Source organism: Papilio machaon, chromosome Z, assembly GCF_912999745.1.
Source record: "Papilio machaon chromosome Z, ilPapMach1.1, whole genome shotgun sequence".
NCBI classification, from domain to species: Eukaryota; Metazoa; Arthropoda; class Insecta; order Lepidoptera; family Papilionidae; genus Papilio; species Papilio machaon.
The window spans coordinates 492,611-507,126 of NC_060016.1; the positions used below are offsets into that span (position 1 = coordinate 492,611).

Here is a 14,516-nt window from a genome sequence, read left to right on the forward strand (position 1 = left end):
AACCAGACGAATGTTTGACCTTAAAATTTTAAGGATAATCAAGTTCCTTCCATTATTTTTCTTAGTACAAAGAGTGTCACAATTTTTTCTCTCGTGTTTTATATTCAATTAGACTCGACTCACAGGAGCATATTGAATCTTAACAAGAGTAGGTCTAATGCGAAGGCTTAAGTATACCTATACATTCAACGGATTTGAATATGAATTTCATAAGACAAATTTTGTAAGATGATACATTTTTACTTTGAGACACACATATAGACTTACCTTATTAATTTATCGCTGCATATCAGTAGGCCGGTGTAAGTCAGATGGTTATAGAACTCTACGTGTCAGGATGAGGGAGAATGAAAAGTCTATTTTGTGCAAGGTACTTTTACCACGATTTATTACATAAAACAGCGATCGAGGAAATGTATCGGCGGCCAAAATGCGCGGACGGCGGGCGACGGCGGAGCGGTGGAGGAGCGGGGATAGGGGTGGCGTGACGCCGCCACCACCGCCCGCCGTCTAGCGCCATCGCGCGGCAAAATAAATAAACATAAATACAACAATCAACTTTTATTTCAATCCATAGAACCATATAAGTTATTACCAAAGGAAATACTACTCGTACATTTAAAATTAATATGGTTTTATGTTGTTGCGATGTTTACATAGGGGAACAGGAAATAAATAAGGGAGGCGGAGGTGGCGGCGCGGAAGGGCGCGGGGGAGGGGCGCGGGTGGGGGTAGGCGATACTACCGCGATGCTCTTACATACAACTCCTTATCACGATACCTTAAAATATACCCATATTACATTTTTTACGGAGAAACAATTATGTATAATATATGTATATAGGTATCATAATTATATCATAATGCGTAATTCAATGTATACGATTCAATTTTTAACAAACATGATGGAATATGAAATGCCGTTGAGCGCGGCGATTAACATTAACACGAATTACATTTAATATCATTTTGATATGAAACAGTGCAATTCAAAAGTTCTACCGTCACACCTACACAGCGGTATCCCTCACATGTAAACCTTTATAGAAAAAACATTTTATTGTTCTCGCTTTTTGTATTCATAAAATACTTTCAAATGCAACAACACCTTAGTCTTAAGTTCATAAACTTTTTTTATTTCAATAAACATTCAATTGACTCATTTATCAACGTCAAAAACCTACAAAAATATATTATAACATTAGCACGAGTCAAGAGTGCAGAGGAAACGTCCAGATGATGCAGTCAGTGCGTGAGACGCGATGATAACGCGGTGGATACGCGATAGATACGCGACAGAATGCGACGGATACGCAATAGATGGGCGACGGGAGCGCCGCTCGAGGGTCGGTGTGAGGTACGCAGCGCCGATCCATACTAATATATACGCGGGTCCTACTCTTTACGACGCGAAAACAAGAGTCTCTTTTATCAACTAAAAAAAATAATATAAACTTTCAAAAACGTTAACAACTACAGCCATAACAAAAATAGACTAATGACGACTACGCTACGGAATCTACGTACTACTTAAACTATCCTACTATGTAAGTTTGAAACGAAACTAGTGTTCGCCCACTACGGAAACGACGGTTGTCGCGAGGCGGGGCGCCCGCGGATAAAGGACTGGGTATGCGGTGCCCTTGCGCGCAGCGAGCAGCAGCCTCGGAGGCGTTGAGGCTCGGTACGCGCAAAGGCGGTCGACATCTGCGGGCGCCTCGCGGGCTAATCTCATACGGAGCGGTCCTACGAAGCGAGCCAGAGCGGGAGACCTATTGGCCCCGGACGGGCGGTCGGCGCGTCGCGGCGGATCTCATCGGCCGCGGCGGCGTCGCGGGGCGGGGACGGATGGGGAACGGGCGCGGCCGGCAAGCCCCTAGGCTGTCAACACTACCTCATCGTCGGATATTATATGACATTTTATAGCTTTAACCAAGTTTTAAGAATTTTTCTTGTCTTTTCTAAGTTTAAGATATTACAGAGGGATAATACAAATATCATTTAAATAATTATTGTAAGCAAGAAAACACAAGATTGAATATCTGACAGTCTAGGGGTTGTGATCGATTTATTCGCAGTCAGGTCAACATAATATGATTTATGGTAAACAAGGGAAGAGATCTCGTGTACGATTGCCTCGCGTCAACTTTACCAATGTATCGAGGTGCAATGTTATTGACAGTGCAAGGGCCTCTTCGCGAGCAAACCGCGGTGTCCGGGGCGTTGTGGGGACCTATTAAAACTACCTATATACAGACGCAGCCACTACACTTGCGCATGCGTACGCGAGCCACTTGAGCAAACTAGCGCGCGACCACGGCCGCACGCGACCGGTGTCGGTACAATATAAATATTCAACAACTTTAACTTAACGACGACCCGCGCCCGGAGCGGTGCGGCCCGACAGCGGACCGGCTGCGGGCCGTCCGCGTGTGTCGGGGCACGGCGCGACGCGCGCTGGGACGGGGACACTAAAACACCCTTTCCAAACAACGATTTTCCATAAAATTTGTTGGTCCGTACGTCGTTGACTAACCCTGTAGAGTATCGAACCGAGTCCGAGGAAGGAATTAGAGACGACGATAGAACAGACTTCGAAGCGGAACTTTGGTTAAGATTCACTTATTACACTAATAAATAAAACTTACGGTAACTGTACGGTAATGTCGATTATTACTACGATAGTAGTGTTGTAATGTCAAACAGAGCCACACCACCGATTCCAATCTCCTAAAGATTACGTATATATTAATTATAACAAGAATCCTATACATTAACTATGTAAAGACAACGATCACATGCATATTATATAGTTGCAACAAAAATATAAAACATTGAGGTTGTCATTAGCGAGGTGGCCCCGAAAGAGAAGAAACAAAGACTCCACGGGATGATTTAGAGGAGAGGAATGAACAAAGGTTTGTGGGTGTTGTACCGAAGGGAAAGGGAGTAAGAGATGCACCAAAGTCACAGTTATAAAGTCCATAAGTCTCATACATCTAACGGTTACACGTCAATAAAATACATTTAAACCAATGAATTAAAAAGCTTCACACAGATGTTGCTGATGTGCCCGTAGCCGGCAGCGGCGTCGCCCGCGACCTGCAAACAGATTATATTGTCACACTACGCACCAAAACTATTGTTACATACGGTGACACTACCAATTTCACCGTACAAGTTTTAATACCCAGTAAAGTATGAATAAGTTGTGTCAATTTTTTTTTGTATATGCATGATCTTATCCTTTCACGATAAAAAACTTTTTTCCTGAGTATGCTATAAATTCGACTAGTCAAATTAGAATGAGCAAAAAAAAAAAGATTTCGATACTGCAAACAGTTTGAGAATTAATGTTTTTTAACTTTGTGAAGGGAAGTAAATGTACGCTTATTAGATTTATGAATTTAAGGATTTACGCGTGATCAAGTAAAAAGTTATCACTCTGGTTTGAACTGTACTCACTGATCGTGTGGCGTGTTTGTGCTTTATGGGGTGGTGAGTTCGCGGATCTATACGTCCGCGTACTTCGACAGCTTCTCGCGGAGGATATGGTTCTCCTTTTTCAGCAGTTCCACTTCTTGCCGTAACCCCATATTCTGTAACATTACAATGCAAGTTTTATTAACGATATCCCTTATAATATTATCCATATAAATGAGTAATACCAGATATAATAATTTACGTCTTTGTTAATTTTGGTATTAGCATGCTTCCTCCAAATAGTCGATTGGCCGTTTCGAACCTACCTTATCAAGGGTATTGTAACGGGGATTAGTTACCTTTTACTTGAAAATGAAACCACGCGTATGGTCGTGGGCATAAACTAAGTCTCACCTCCTTCTCGAGATAGCCGGCGCGCAGGGCGATCTGGTTCTCTTTCATGCGGCGCGCGTCGCGGGAGCGCTTGGCGGCCATGTTGTTCTTTCGCCGGCGGGCCCAGTACTTGTCGTCTTTCAGGTCATCGGGCACGAACTGCCGACGACGTCGATATGGGGTTAACACGCCGCGCCACATACTCATACCACCCTTCACCCACCAGTGGAACATAACACGCGAGTTACGACGGAGCGGGGGAGGGGGGAGCTCACCCCCACTCACCAGATCCGTTGCGACGCCTGCGCGCAAACGCGAAACAAAACAAACTCACCTATGCAGGTACAGTCAGAGCATTAAAATCACTTCCCACTTAGGATCGAATATCGTTCAGAAAATTTTCACATTAAGAGCTACAATTTTTTTCGTATCTATGCTATGATAAATTTACGGCCTAATAGCATTGTGAGCCTCAAATGACATTCCACCGAAATGGGTATGAAATAAATGTCTTCGACTGTACATAATGTATCAATCTCTAATTGAAAAATTGTGGAACGCTTTACTATATCGAGTTCAATGTTCGAGTTTGCGTGCTCCAGTAATTATAAACCACTGTACAAATATAAAATATAAGCGTTTCATAATAATATTGATATTCTAACAAACAATTCCTGCAACAATTTCCACATACGTAATCAAGAAGTATAGGTTTTTCTCTCACTGCAATTATGATGAAAACGATTAAAAAATATGTAAATCTAATCATTGAAATGCAAATTTATTCTGTTTAATAATACATGCCATCTATTTAATTGTAATAACCTGTATAAATAAACAAAGACTGACAAGTCTCTTAGCGATTACCTCCAGTAAATTAATTCATTAACTTCACTAGATAAAGTAGAAAAAAAATCATTAAATTCTATACAAAGTAACAGCATAAATGAAGCAATCAAGTTAGCAACAATAACGACAGACGTGTTGCTACCAATTTCTGGTGAGGGAATAAAAAGATGGTACTTCCTTAGCATGGTTCATACAATAGTTGTAAATAATATTTGTTTCACGAGGATGACGGCTTTGTTTGTAATTTTTGCACTTACCATCTTAAAGTCTGTTGCATTTAAATTTCAAAGTGAACGAAACTCTTTGGTAACTAAAGCAAACAATTTAACCATTACTATATTACAAAATGAAAACCTCTAGTCTATTCATTCATAAAAAAATTAAAAATTATTTCGTAATTTAATGTTTAATCTTTTGAATATAAACGAACCTGGAAAGTGGAGAAAAATGTTGCAGAAATTGTAAGCCAAATCAAAATACCATACCATACCCATACTCTACAACCGTTTAAATATACTACGAAGCAATTATTATATTCTACATTATTTGTGAATTATTTGTTATTGTGTTTTTAACTGTGTATTAATTAAATACAGTAATGAAAATTTTGAGGATAACTTTTTTTTTTTTTAATTAACCATTTATGTTGTATAATGTACTATATAATACGACTACTGTTTCCTCCCAAGTAGGATAGGCGAGAGGCTGGCGGTCGGCCGTAAAAAATTAAAAATTTAAGGTTTATAAAACATTGTATGCCGACCACACGTAAGTGGGATAAGGCCAGGGAGATGATGTATACGATTACTTTTTTTTAAGTTGTGTAAATACGGCTTTTCTGGTGAATCTGATTTTCTTTGTGAGAATTTAGCTATTTTCAAAAGATCTAATCGCATCGAAGTACTAATCATGACTTACAATATTTTATTTATGTGGCAAATGAATAAAAAGAAATGGTAATTGGTCTTCCTCAATTCATAGGCATTAAGATTTTGTACACAAATATCTATCTATCCATGACTTCTAATCCATGTTCCACTTCCCATTTATATCGGTGGGAATCGAAAAAGAACTACTACATTGCCTTTCTTTCATTCAAATTTAGCATTAAAATCATCACCATATTTTCAAGAATACATTTTCTATCTGGTAAAAATTACGCTAATACCTGATATATAATTAATTGATATAATAATTGAAAAAATCTACCTCCAAATGGTTTTATTATAAATAAATGCATTACCATGAATTCCCACTGCCGATAACATTCACATAAACATACAAAGACAAAAGAAAGTCTAACTTTTTCTTGCTCTAAAATTCAGTGATCAAATATGAACATTCAGTCAGTTGGGAACTCACGATAAGATATGTTATTGTGAAACAAAAAAACTGTGTTATTTACAGGTTTAGTTTAAATTTGGAAAAGCGTTAGATAAGCTTGTGTCGTGCTGTGTTTTGTATTGATATGTTTTGTGTTGGTACATTTTTAAGATTTTCTTTTTTTTTAATTTGTTAAACGTATCAAATACATTCGAATGATTCTAAACAGAAATATTTTAAATGCTTAGTTATAATAAAATGAAAAATATTTACGTATACGTAACTAAAATGTATTAAAATAAAGCCTTGGTTAATTGAAACCAGATTTTTTCAAACTGTGATTTTATGCGGGGGTCGAAATAGTTTCCTGTTTTATTTAACTCAACATTTTTAGTTAAAGGGACTAAAAAAATACTAAAATTATTCACAAATTTACTTTCTACAGGAATACGGATGAACTGAAGGTAGGGTGCGAAAATTTATGTTTAGTGGTGACTAAAAAAGTTTGAAAACCACTGGTTTAGTGCTTGATATTTACAAAAAGTTGTTACTGTTAATAGCTCAATAGCCGCACTTAGAGTCGTTAATTGGTCACTAAGGGTGGTCTGTAGTGGTACAGACTTCTGATAAATGTAAACTGAAAGAGCCCACTTAACGGCTTTAAACGCGGAAAAAATACTTATTTCTGTTGTTAAGTGAAATATTCTTTAACTTTACTCTCTATGACATATATTCATACTCTCTTGGGTTTGTATTGTGTGTGTGAGTGTGTGTATTGAGGTTACAGTGACGCCGCACCCCGCAGGCTGTTCGCAGCATGCTGCTAGGAATGATCAGCGCACTAACATCATTTACCTGTTTCCGGGACTTCTTGATCATCGGCTGCGGCTTGAGTTCCTCGTCGGAGAAGGCGCGCGTCCGTGGATCGAAGTCACGCCCGGACGATGCCATAGAGAATGCTGGAAATTGCAATTCAACTGCGTTAGATCACTATAATGTTACTTTGTGTTGAAAGTTACTCACTTTTTTGGCAAAAAATTATATTCACTTTCACTATTGTATAGGAAAATTGTCTCGGAGTTCTCGGATGGCGATTAATTTGGGATTCTAGAAGACCTACCTAAGTCGTGTCAATTTGTGACTTTTCACATTATTAGTTTGTTTAATTCAAGAAAGATTCTTATTACCATATACTATTAGTGTATATAAATGTTCAAATACCTTTAGACGTCACTACAATAAGTTTCTCTGGTGTTGTAGATGTTTGTTAGCGGAGGTGATCACTAAGTTAATAGAGTAAATTGAAAAAGTAGTATACTAACTTGAATCGGCGGGAGAAAGCGGCGGGTTGATGGTGTCTGGGCTCATGCAGTCGGAGGGCGAGGGCGAGCGCTCGCGCTTAGTGACGGGCGCCTGCAGGCCCAATGTGAGGCCCGCGCCAGGCCCGAACGCGGAGCCGCCAAGGTGGCCGCCGCCGAGCCCGTCACCGGGCATGCCATTCTCCGACAGGAACTCGTCTAGGTCCACGTACTGAAAAAATCCAACGTTACGTGTCACATATCGCACCCTCACCCTCTCGCACTGCCTCGACGGCAGCACCGGGACGCTTTATTCGGTGCGATCAAACAATATTTATTGAGCATTACGCACACAAGGGAGAAACGCAACAGCAGATATAATAATTATAAAACTATAAACAGTTCGCAGCATGGCGTTTCACTCGCAAATGTAATATAATATTATTATCAAGTACACACGATAAAACGCATAAAACTAAGATCAAAGAAAGCACAGCAGGACAAGAGTCGGTTGCATACGACACAGAAGGCGGTCGTGATGGCAGCCACTCTATTACCTAGTGCGCGCAGCCACTATCGAGCAGCCGGTGAGACGCACACGACACGCAATAGGTAATAAAGTTTATGGTAATACTGACTTGTTGTACCTTGAGATCGGGATCGTAGGGCAGGGTCTTGTCCCAGAGGTTGGGCCCGAGGAAGGCAGCCTGCGCCTCCCACAGCTCGTTGTCATCTTTCTTGTCTTCTAGGGTGTCCTTAGCGTTGACTGACTTGCCTGTAACAAGAAGAGCGTGTGCCGTGAAGACTGCAAGGCCGCGGCGGCGCGCGCCGTCGTGCGCCCGACAACAGCGCGCGCCGCCGCCGGCCACACAGCTACTCTCTCGGCACGCAAACTCCACTAACTGTAGCGGTAGCCCGACGACCTCACAATGTCAGGGATCTTAGCAAACACAGAGCTTTGACAGTAAACGTATGTGTAAGTGCCTCAGTAGTAATAACACGACGTACATTCGAACATTCGCTGAGCAAAAACTCGCTTTGACATATATGTCACATAATATTATAATATTATATAGTCGCAACAGCTAAATAGAGTCGCAAACAAGATATCATGATGTATATAAAATATACGAATAGAAAATAAAGTGTGCATTAACGTGCAATTGAAGTTTTTGTCACAAGTTGTCACCGGAAGTGACCGTACCAGGAAAAAGGAATACACCTAATTTAAAATACATTATTATTTCTAATCGATTTCATTAATCGGTCTCGTTTTACTAAATACCACTTCTTTACTATAAAATATCTATAACTTTTCTAACAGCTGCAGGAAATAAAACCTTTCAGTTATCCAAATGCGAAACCCGAAAATGTTTATGAGCACAAAATGAGCATAATAACTGATCAATATCATGTTAATAAGCTGTATTGTGCTTGTATACCTAATTTAATGGCATCACGATAATTTCTACTAACATGGAATATTTTTTACAAAATTTACCAACTAATTTTATTCATCTACCTGATGCAATTAATTACAACAATCAGCATTTTTTTAGAATTCAATATCAACGTAAATTAAGTTCCATTTCTATGTTTAAAGAAAAAGAATGGGATCAAGTAATAACACTATTGATATGTGTTACATCTAGATCGTTACTTTATGAGGGAGAAATATGTTATCACATAGGCTTATAATTACTTTAAGAGTCGACCTCTGAGCCGAGTAGTTAGGCTGACTGTTTATCCGCTGCTCCAGGCTATTACGATACCATGTTTTACTTTATCAGTAATATGTACCTTCTAATATTATCAAGGGTAAAGATTTTTTTATTTGTTTGTTTGCCTTGAATATGCTCCAAAACTGTACCGGTTTGAAAAAATCTTTCACTGATGGGAAGATACACTATCTCCGGGTGCTATCGGCAATTTTCTTTTTAGATAGGCAAGTATTTTTTCTAATTCCGGGCGGATTACGTCGCCAACAACTGCTAGTTAAAAATACATGTGTTTATATTTTAATCTTTTTGTTTGCAACTAGCAGTTGTCCTCAGCTTCCTATGTATTCTATAAAAGTTGTAAATGATGAAAAGAACTCAAAGAATTAAAAGCCTATGCCATTCCAATGACTCCGCGTCGACTGATCATAGTCCGTTGCGTAGTGAGTCATTTATACATTTTTATTTATTGACTCTTATTGCTTAATAAATTATACAGAAAAATGACTAAAAACTAATTTACATAGCAAGGGCGGCCTTATCGTTATAAGCGATCTCTTCCAGGCAACCCAGTGGTTTTTCTTTCATTCGTTTTCATTACTTGGATGATTCTGATTTTATTGTTATTTCTACCTACACCCATTCAATACAACACAATATCCTTAATATCTCTACTAGCTTTTGTTATTCTAAATATACGTGAACGTGGAAATAATTTATTTATTAAGTGTTTTACACAAATAATAATTGTTCTGAATTTAACTGTTCTAACTGTACACAATGTATGGAGCAATGACTGACACTAGAATAGTTTTGTGGCGAGAGGTCGGAGGGGGGTTAGTTGTTCACGTGGCCATTGTGGAGGGGACTGGGCGGGGTGGTGGTGGTGGCGGTCGTACGGGCTCCTCACGTGGCGCAACAGGCGTCATCACTAACGGCCACGTGACCACATTCGCACTTTCGGCACTTTTCAATGAATATTTGTACCAGACAACAACAGTTTCTGCAGATTGTTTATTAAATAATTAGCCGTTGCCCGTGATTTCGTCTGCGTGGAATAACTAAGTGATATTCATTTCGTTGCCGAGTTTTTCTTTTAAAAAACAAATCTATTCCATAATAACCATAGATTTTTACGGGATAAGATGTAGGTATCCTATGCGTTTAGTCAAGACCGTAGACCTGAGATAGCTCCGTTTTAAACTCCATCTAGATCTGTTCAGCTATTTTCTAATTACCCCGTAGTAAGTATCCAATCATTAGTAAGAATTAAGAAACGATGGTAATTAAATATAATAATATGAATTGGTTGTACTCGTAAATAAAAATATTTAACACGGGTACCTCCAACGATATAAGGAAATCTGTACTCAAATGGAAAAACCTATCATGACTAATACGTGGTAGATTTGTTAGGATATTTTGTAACAACTTTATAACAAAGAACAATAAATATTCCAACTTGAATAGATTACAAAATGCTTATTGCATAAAAAGTTGTAAGTTTTCAGTTCCAATCGCAAAGATTTTATGCAATGAGATTAAAAGCTTAACTAAAAATACTGAGTCTAGTTAATAAAAGAAACTTGATTACGAGAACTTAATGACGTAACAAAACCATATAAATATTAAACGTAACGTAAAAGAAACATTAATTCCTTTCAGTACTTTTAATTCCGTCAAACTTATGATGAAATTCTCAATGACTTAAGACCCAGTTGAGCCTGAAACTGTTTTTGTCTTAGAAAGTTTTTTAACTTCTGAAAAAATGTGTAACTTGTTTTAAATAAATCAAATAATGAGGGTAAATTTTTTATTTAACCATACATGGGATGGTTCGGTAGGTTCATCTGGGTTAATGGTACACTAAATTCAGATCGCAACTATAAATCAATTATAGATAAAGTTAATTAGTGGTTGCTATAATTTCCTTGTTGAAAAAGTGGTATAAACATTTTGGTGGGGAGGTAAGTCGGTGCAGGCGGAAGTGGGAAGTAACCTAGTTGTGTTACGTGCACCGCCACGCTTTCCTACGTTCCGCGCCGCGACACGCACGCCTCTATTGCACAACTCACAACATAAGAGTTTTCCTCCAACACCCAACATTCTAATCATTAATTAATTCATTACGCTATGGAAAATATTTATCGACGCTCCGAGCAAGCGTGAACATTGCAGCAAGGAACTTCTTATAGGTATGTATATTTCTCACTAGCGACCCGCCCCGGCTTCGCACGGGTGCAATGCAAAATATACCTACTACAGAATGTCCTTATACACAACGTTCACAGCGTTCACATTAGAAACCTTTAAATTTATCAGTGTTTCTCTACTATATTATGCATTTATTATACATACAAACCTTCCTTAAGAATCACTCTATCTATTAAAAAAAACCGCGTCAAAATCCGTTGCGTAGTTTTAAAGATCTAAGCATACATACGGACATACAGCGAAAGCGACTTTGTTTTATACTATGTATTGATTGATGTCTGTTACCTGAGAACTTCGCTTTTGCTGAATAGATTTTGATGATTCTTTTTCTTAAATCAAAGCAAGTGATTGTCAAGTCGTCCTATTTTTATTTGGTCAAGATCTGTCGAGCAGTTTAAATTTAACTGAAATGTTAACGTTTAAACTTTCTTTTAGAAAAAAGATGTATTTATTTAGTTACACGAGAGACAGATGAATTAAAAACTTGTGAAAGGGTATTCCTAGTGGTAGTCACAAAACTGTACATCCGTACATATTTGAAGTTGTTCTTTATTTTGAAATAAGGCTGTTTAGGTATATTTAAATTTGGAAAAAATACGAAAGATATTTTATATCTCGAACAAATGATGTGAACAGAGTAACATCACACAATGGCATTTCTGATATGAAATTTCGGGACAGAATTTGAAGGACTGGTACAAATTTAAAGAATGGTGCATATCAAAGAATTGATACAAAGTGATGGTAATGGTATACAGCTGAGGGATGCTAGCGGGGCTGGACGGTTGTGCAGGTCGAGTCGATTGTGTCGGCTTGCTTCCGGGGCCGCCGGCGAGCGCTCTCACTTTCATCGAGCAAGAGAAAGTCGGTGCGATGTCGTCACCGCGATACTATGCAAACTCAATCGACCTCCCCCCCCCCCCTCACCCGTCACCAACCTTTTGGTAAAGCATTCACTTGCTACACAGCTTTAGAATTTGTATCCAAAACTATAAGTACCAAAAATATTAAAAACAAAAAATATAGGTACTGATAAGTAACTAAGAGAGAACTTCAGTGTGAATTTATGTTATTATAATGTTTCAAATCTAAATTTCGAATGCGACTAAGTAGTACTAAAGACTAGGGTCACAAGCCGTCTTAGTCCCTAAGGGTCCATCTTGCTGAATTATAAACGCGTTACGTTACACCTTTCCGGCATCTGTTAGCATTAGTTCGTAAGTGAAAATTGCAGGACAGCTTTGTTCAGCATAACAACACGCATATGTTGGTTTCTTATGTATAGTAGAAAGTTATTATAATTCAAATTTAATTAAAAAGAATCGTTAGCCAATAGACGATATAATAGTAATCTTTCAATAAATTAAATGATAGCGCTGACGGTCTATTCCGTTAAATGAATGAACAAAAACTCCGAAGCAAATTCGATAGCTTGTCGCACCTTATGTCAGAGAAAGTATTGTCGAAATGAGCGCCGCGACCACTCTCACTTTCTTAAGTTTGCGGAAGAAAGCTGTGGCCACCCGAATCTCTCTCAGTTTTGCTATCCGATCAGTCGAAAGTTGAATTCGGTATATTCATTTGCGAATAAAATTATAAATCTTTGCTTCGTAACATGAATTTCATTTCGTTGAAGATGACCTTTTCACCTTTGTAAATATTCAATCGTCTCGCACATTGTCCTAACAACATATGCAACATATAATATATACGTACATCTTAACCATCTTAAACAAAGGAAATATGGTCGGTATTACAATTGCATATTATTCACATAAAAATTAAAACAAACGTGAAATCAACCCAGACACTGTTTGAAATAAAGAGCAAACTAAAATTGATTTGAAAATTATCGTTACCTATTTAACCACAAATATTTTGTTGACTTCAAATGGAAAAAGAAGAAATGATAATGACATGAGGATTACGTTGATATCTTCGAAAATTAAATACGTTATAACATTGTGTATAACATCCTCGTATGAAGTTGTTGTAAAACAGATATCGATAGTCAGAGTAATCATGTAAAATATAGCAGTGAGTGCGTTGTAAATAAAAATGCAAGTAGTGATGCGCGATTGCATTTTAATTCATCAGAGGCGACGTGTGCGGAGGCGACGATGTGTTGCGGATTATTGAAAGTGCAAGCGAACGTCAGTCGAATGCGCGAGCAAGCGGAATGCTGAGCGGGTTTTGGAAAGCTGTTGCGCAACCATTACACCGCGCTTCCTACTCGGGAAATATAGGTGAGGAGTGTGCTGCTAGTCATCCGCGGCGGAGGAAGTTGGGGGGGGGGGGCTGAGGCTGTAGCGGGGGACGTAACGGGAAGTGGTTGCGCTTGCGCAACGGAGAAAGCCGGCGTTTTCCGGCGGCGTACGATCATTTTCGTAAACGTGTGAATTGAGCGAAAGTGAACGAGAAAGTAACAAGCGCGACGTTTGGCGTCTAAATGCTAGTTGACGGTGAATTGAGTGAACGTTGACCCGCTTTTGTGATTGTATACCTGCTAAGATAGGCAAGGTATTGTAAACAAAGCGAAGCGGGCACGAGGGCAGTGGTGTGTCGCAGCGCCGGCGCCGGCGAGGCACGCGACAACCAACACGTAACAACAACACACCCCTAACTTCGTTTCTGAGAACTACCGGCATCAGACTATAACATTGGAGTCTTATAATTATATTTTTTTCGTGAATATATATATATTTTTAATTAGTTTCTTTGTCCCTTACAAATTATCATTTTTAATTTTTGTAATTGAATTTAAAAACTAGCTTAAATAATTAACATGAAATAATGATCAACGAAAAGAGTTAAGAATATGCGAATTTAAATTGAGACTTATAAGTATTCAAAAATAAGATAACTTTCATTTATACCTATTCTATATTCATATAATAAATATGCAAATGTATCTTTGTTACTTTCGGATATTTTGATTTCCAGTTTAAAATGACATCAGTTCGTGATTTCAACCATAAGATAGGGTTCTTCTTAGCCTGGACTTGTTCAGTGTAACACGACCACGCAAACGAAGCTTGTCGGGCTTGTTAGAAAGTATTATATTTTGTAAAGTGTTTTTGTATTTTAATACTTATTATATAAGTATTTGAAAATAGAATATTCGAACATCGAACATCTATAATTAAAAATGTATTTTTAGGATACTCGTATAAACTAACGATTATTTTAGTATATTTTCGTCTTGTTAAGCGGTTTGATGCAAAGAAATTAACCTCACAATATTATGTCTACTTTTAGCCCAGCGCCCACATTGCTTTTGGTGATGAAATTGCTAGTA

The 14,516-nt window shown here is 38.3% G+C and overlaps 1 protein-coding gene across 10 annotated transcripts in view; it reads right to left on the bottom strand.

Moving 5' to 3' along the window:
• Positions 1 to 341: 341 nt before the first annotated feature.
• LOC106715931 (thyrotroph embryonic factor) overlaps positions 342 to 14,516 on the bottom strand; it is a 132,835-nt gene continuing 118,660 nt past the window's right edge. For 3 of the 10 annotated variants that reach the window (XM_014509329.2, XM_014509323.2, XM_014509325.2), the window contains 6 exons: positions 7,925 to 8,061; positions 7,311 to 7,518; positions 6,844 to 6,947; positions 3,838 to 4,029; positions 3,466 to 3,599; positions 342 to 3,102 (listed from right to left, as the gene is read on the bottom strand). In XM_014509329.2, coding sequence (XP_014364815.2) covers positions 3,513 to 3,599; positions 3,838 to 4,029; positions 6,844 to 6,947; positions 7,311 to 7,518; positions 7,925 to 8,061 — 728 coding nt within the window. In that variant the 3' untranslated portion in view covers positions 342 to 3,102; positions 3,466 to 3,512. Of the gene's footprint in view, positions 3,103 to 3,465; positions 3,600 to 3,837; positions 4,030 to 6,834; positions 6,948 to 7,310; positions 7,519 to 7,924; positions 8,062 to 14,516 lie in introns of all 10 variants that reach the window. The other 7 variants (XM_014509331.2, XM_014509330.2, XM_014509324.2 and 4 more) reach the window with 5 other exon arrangements.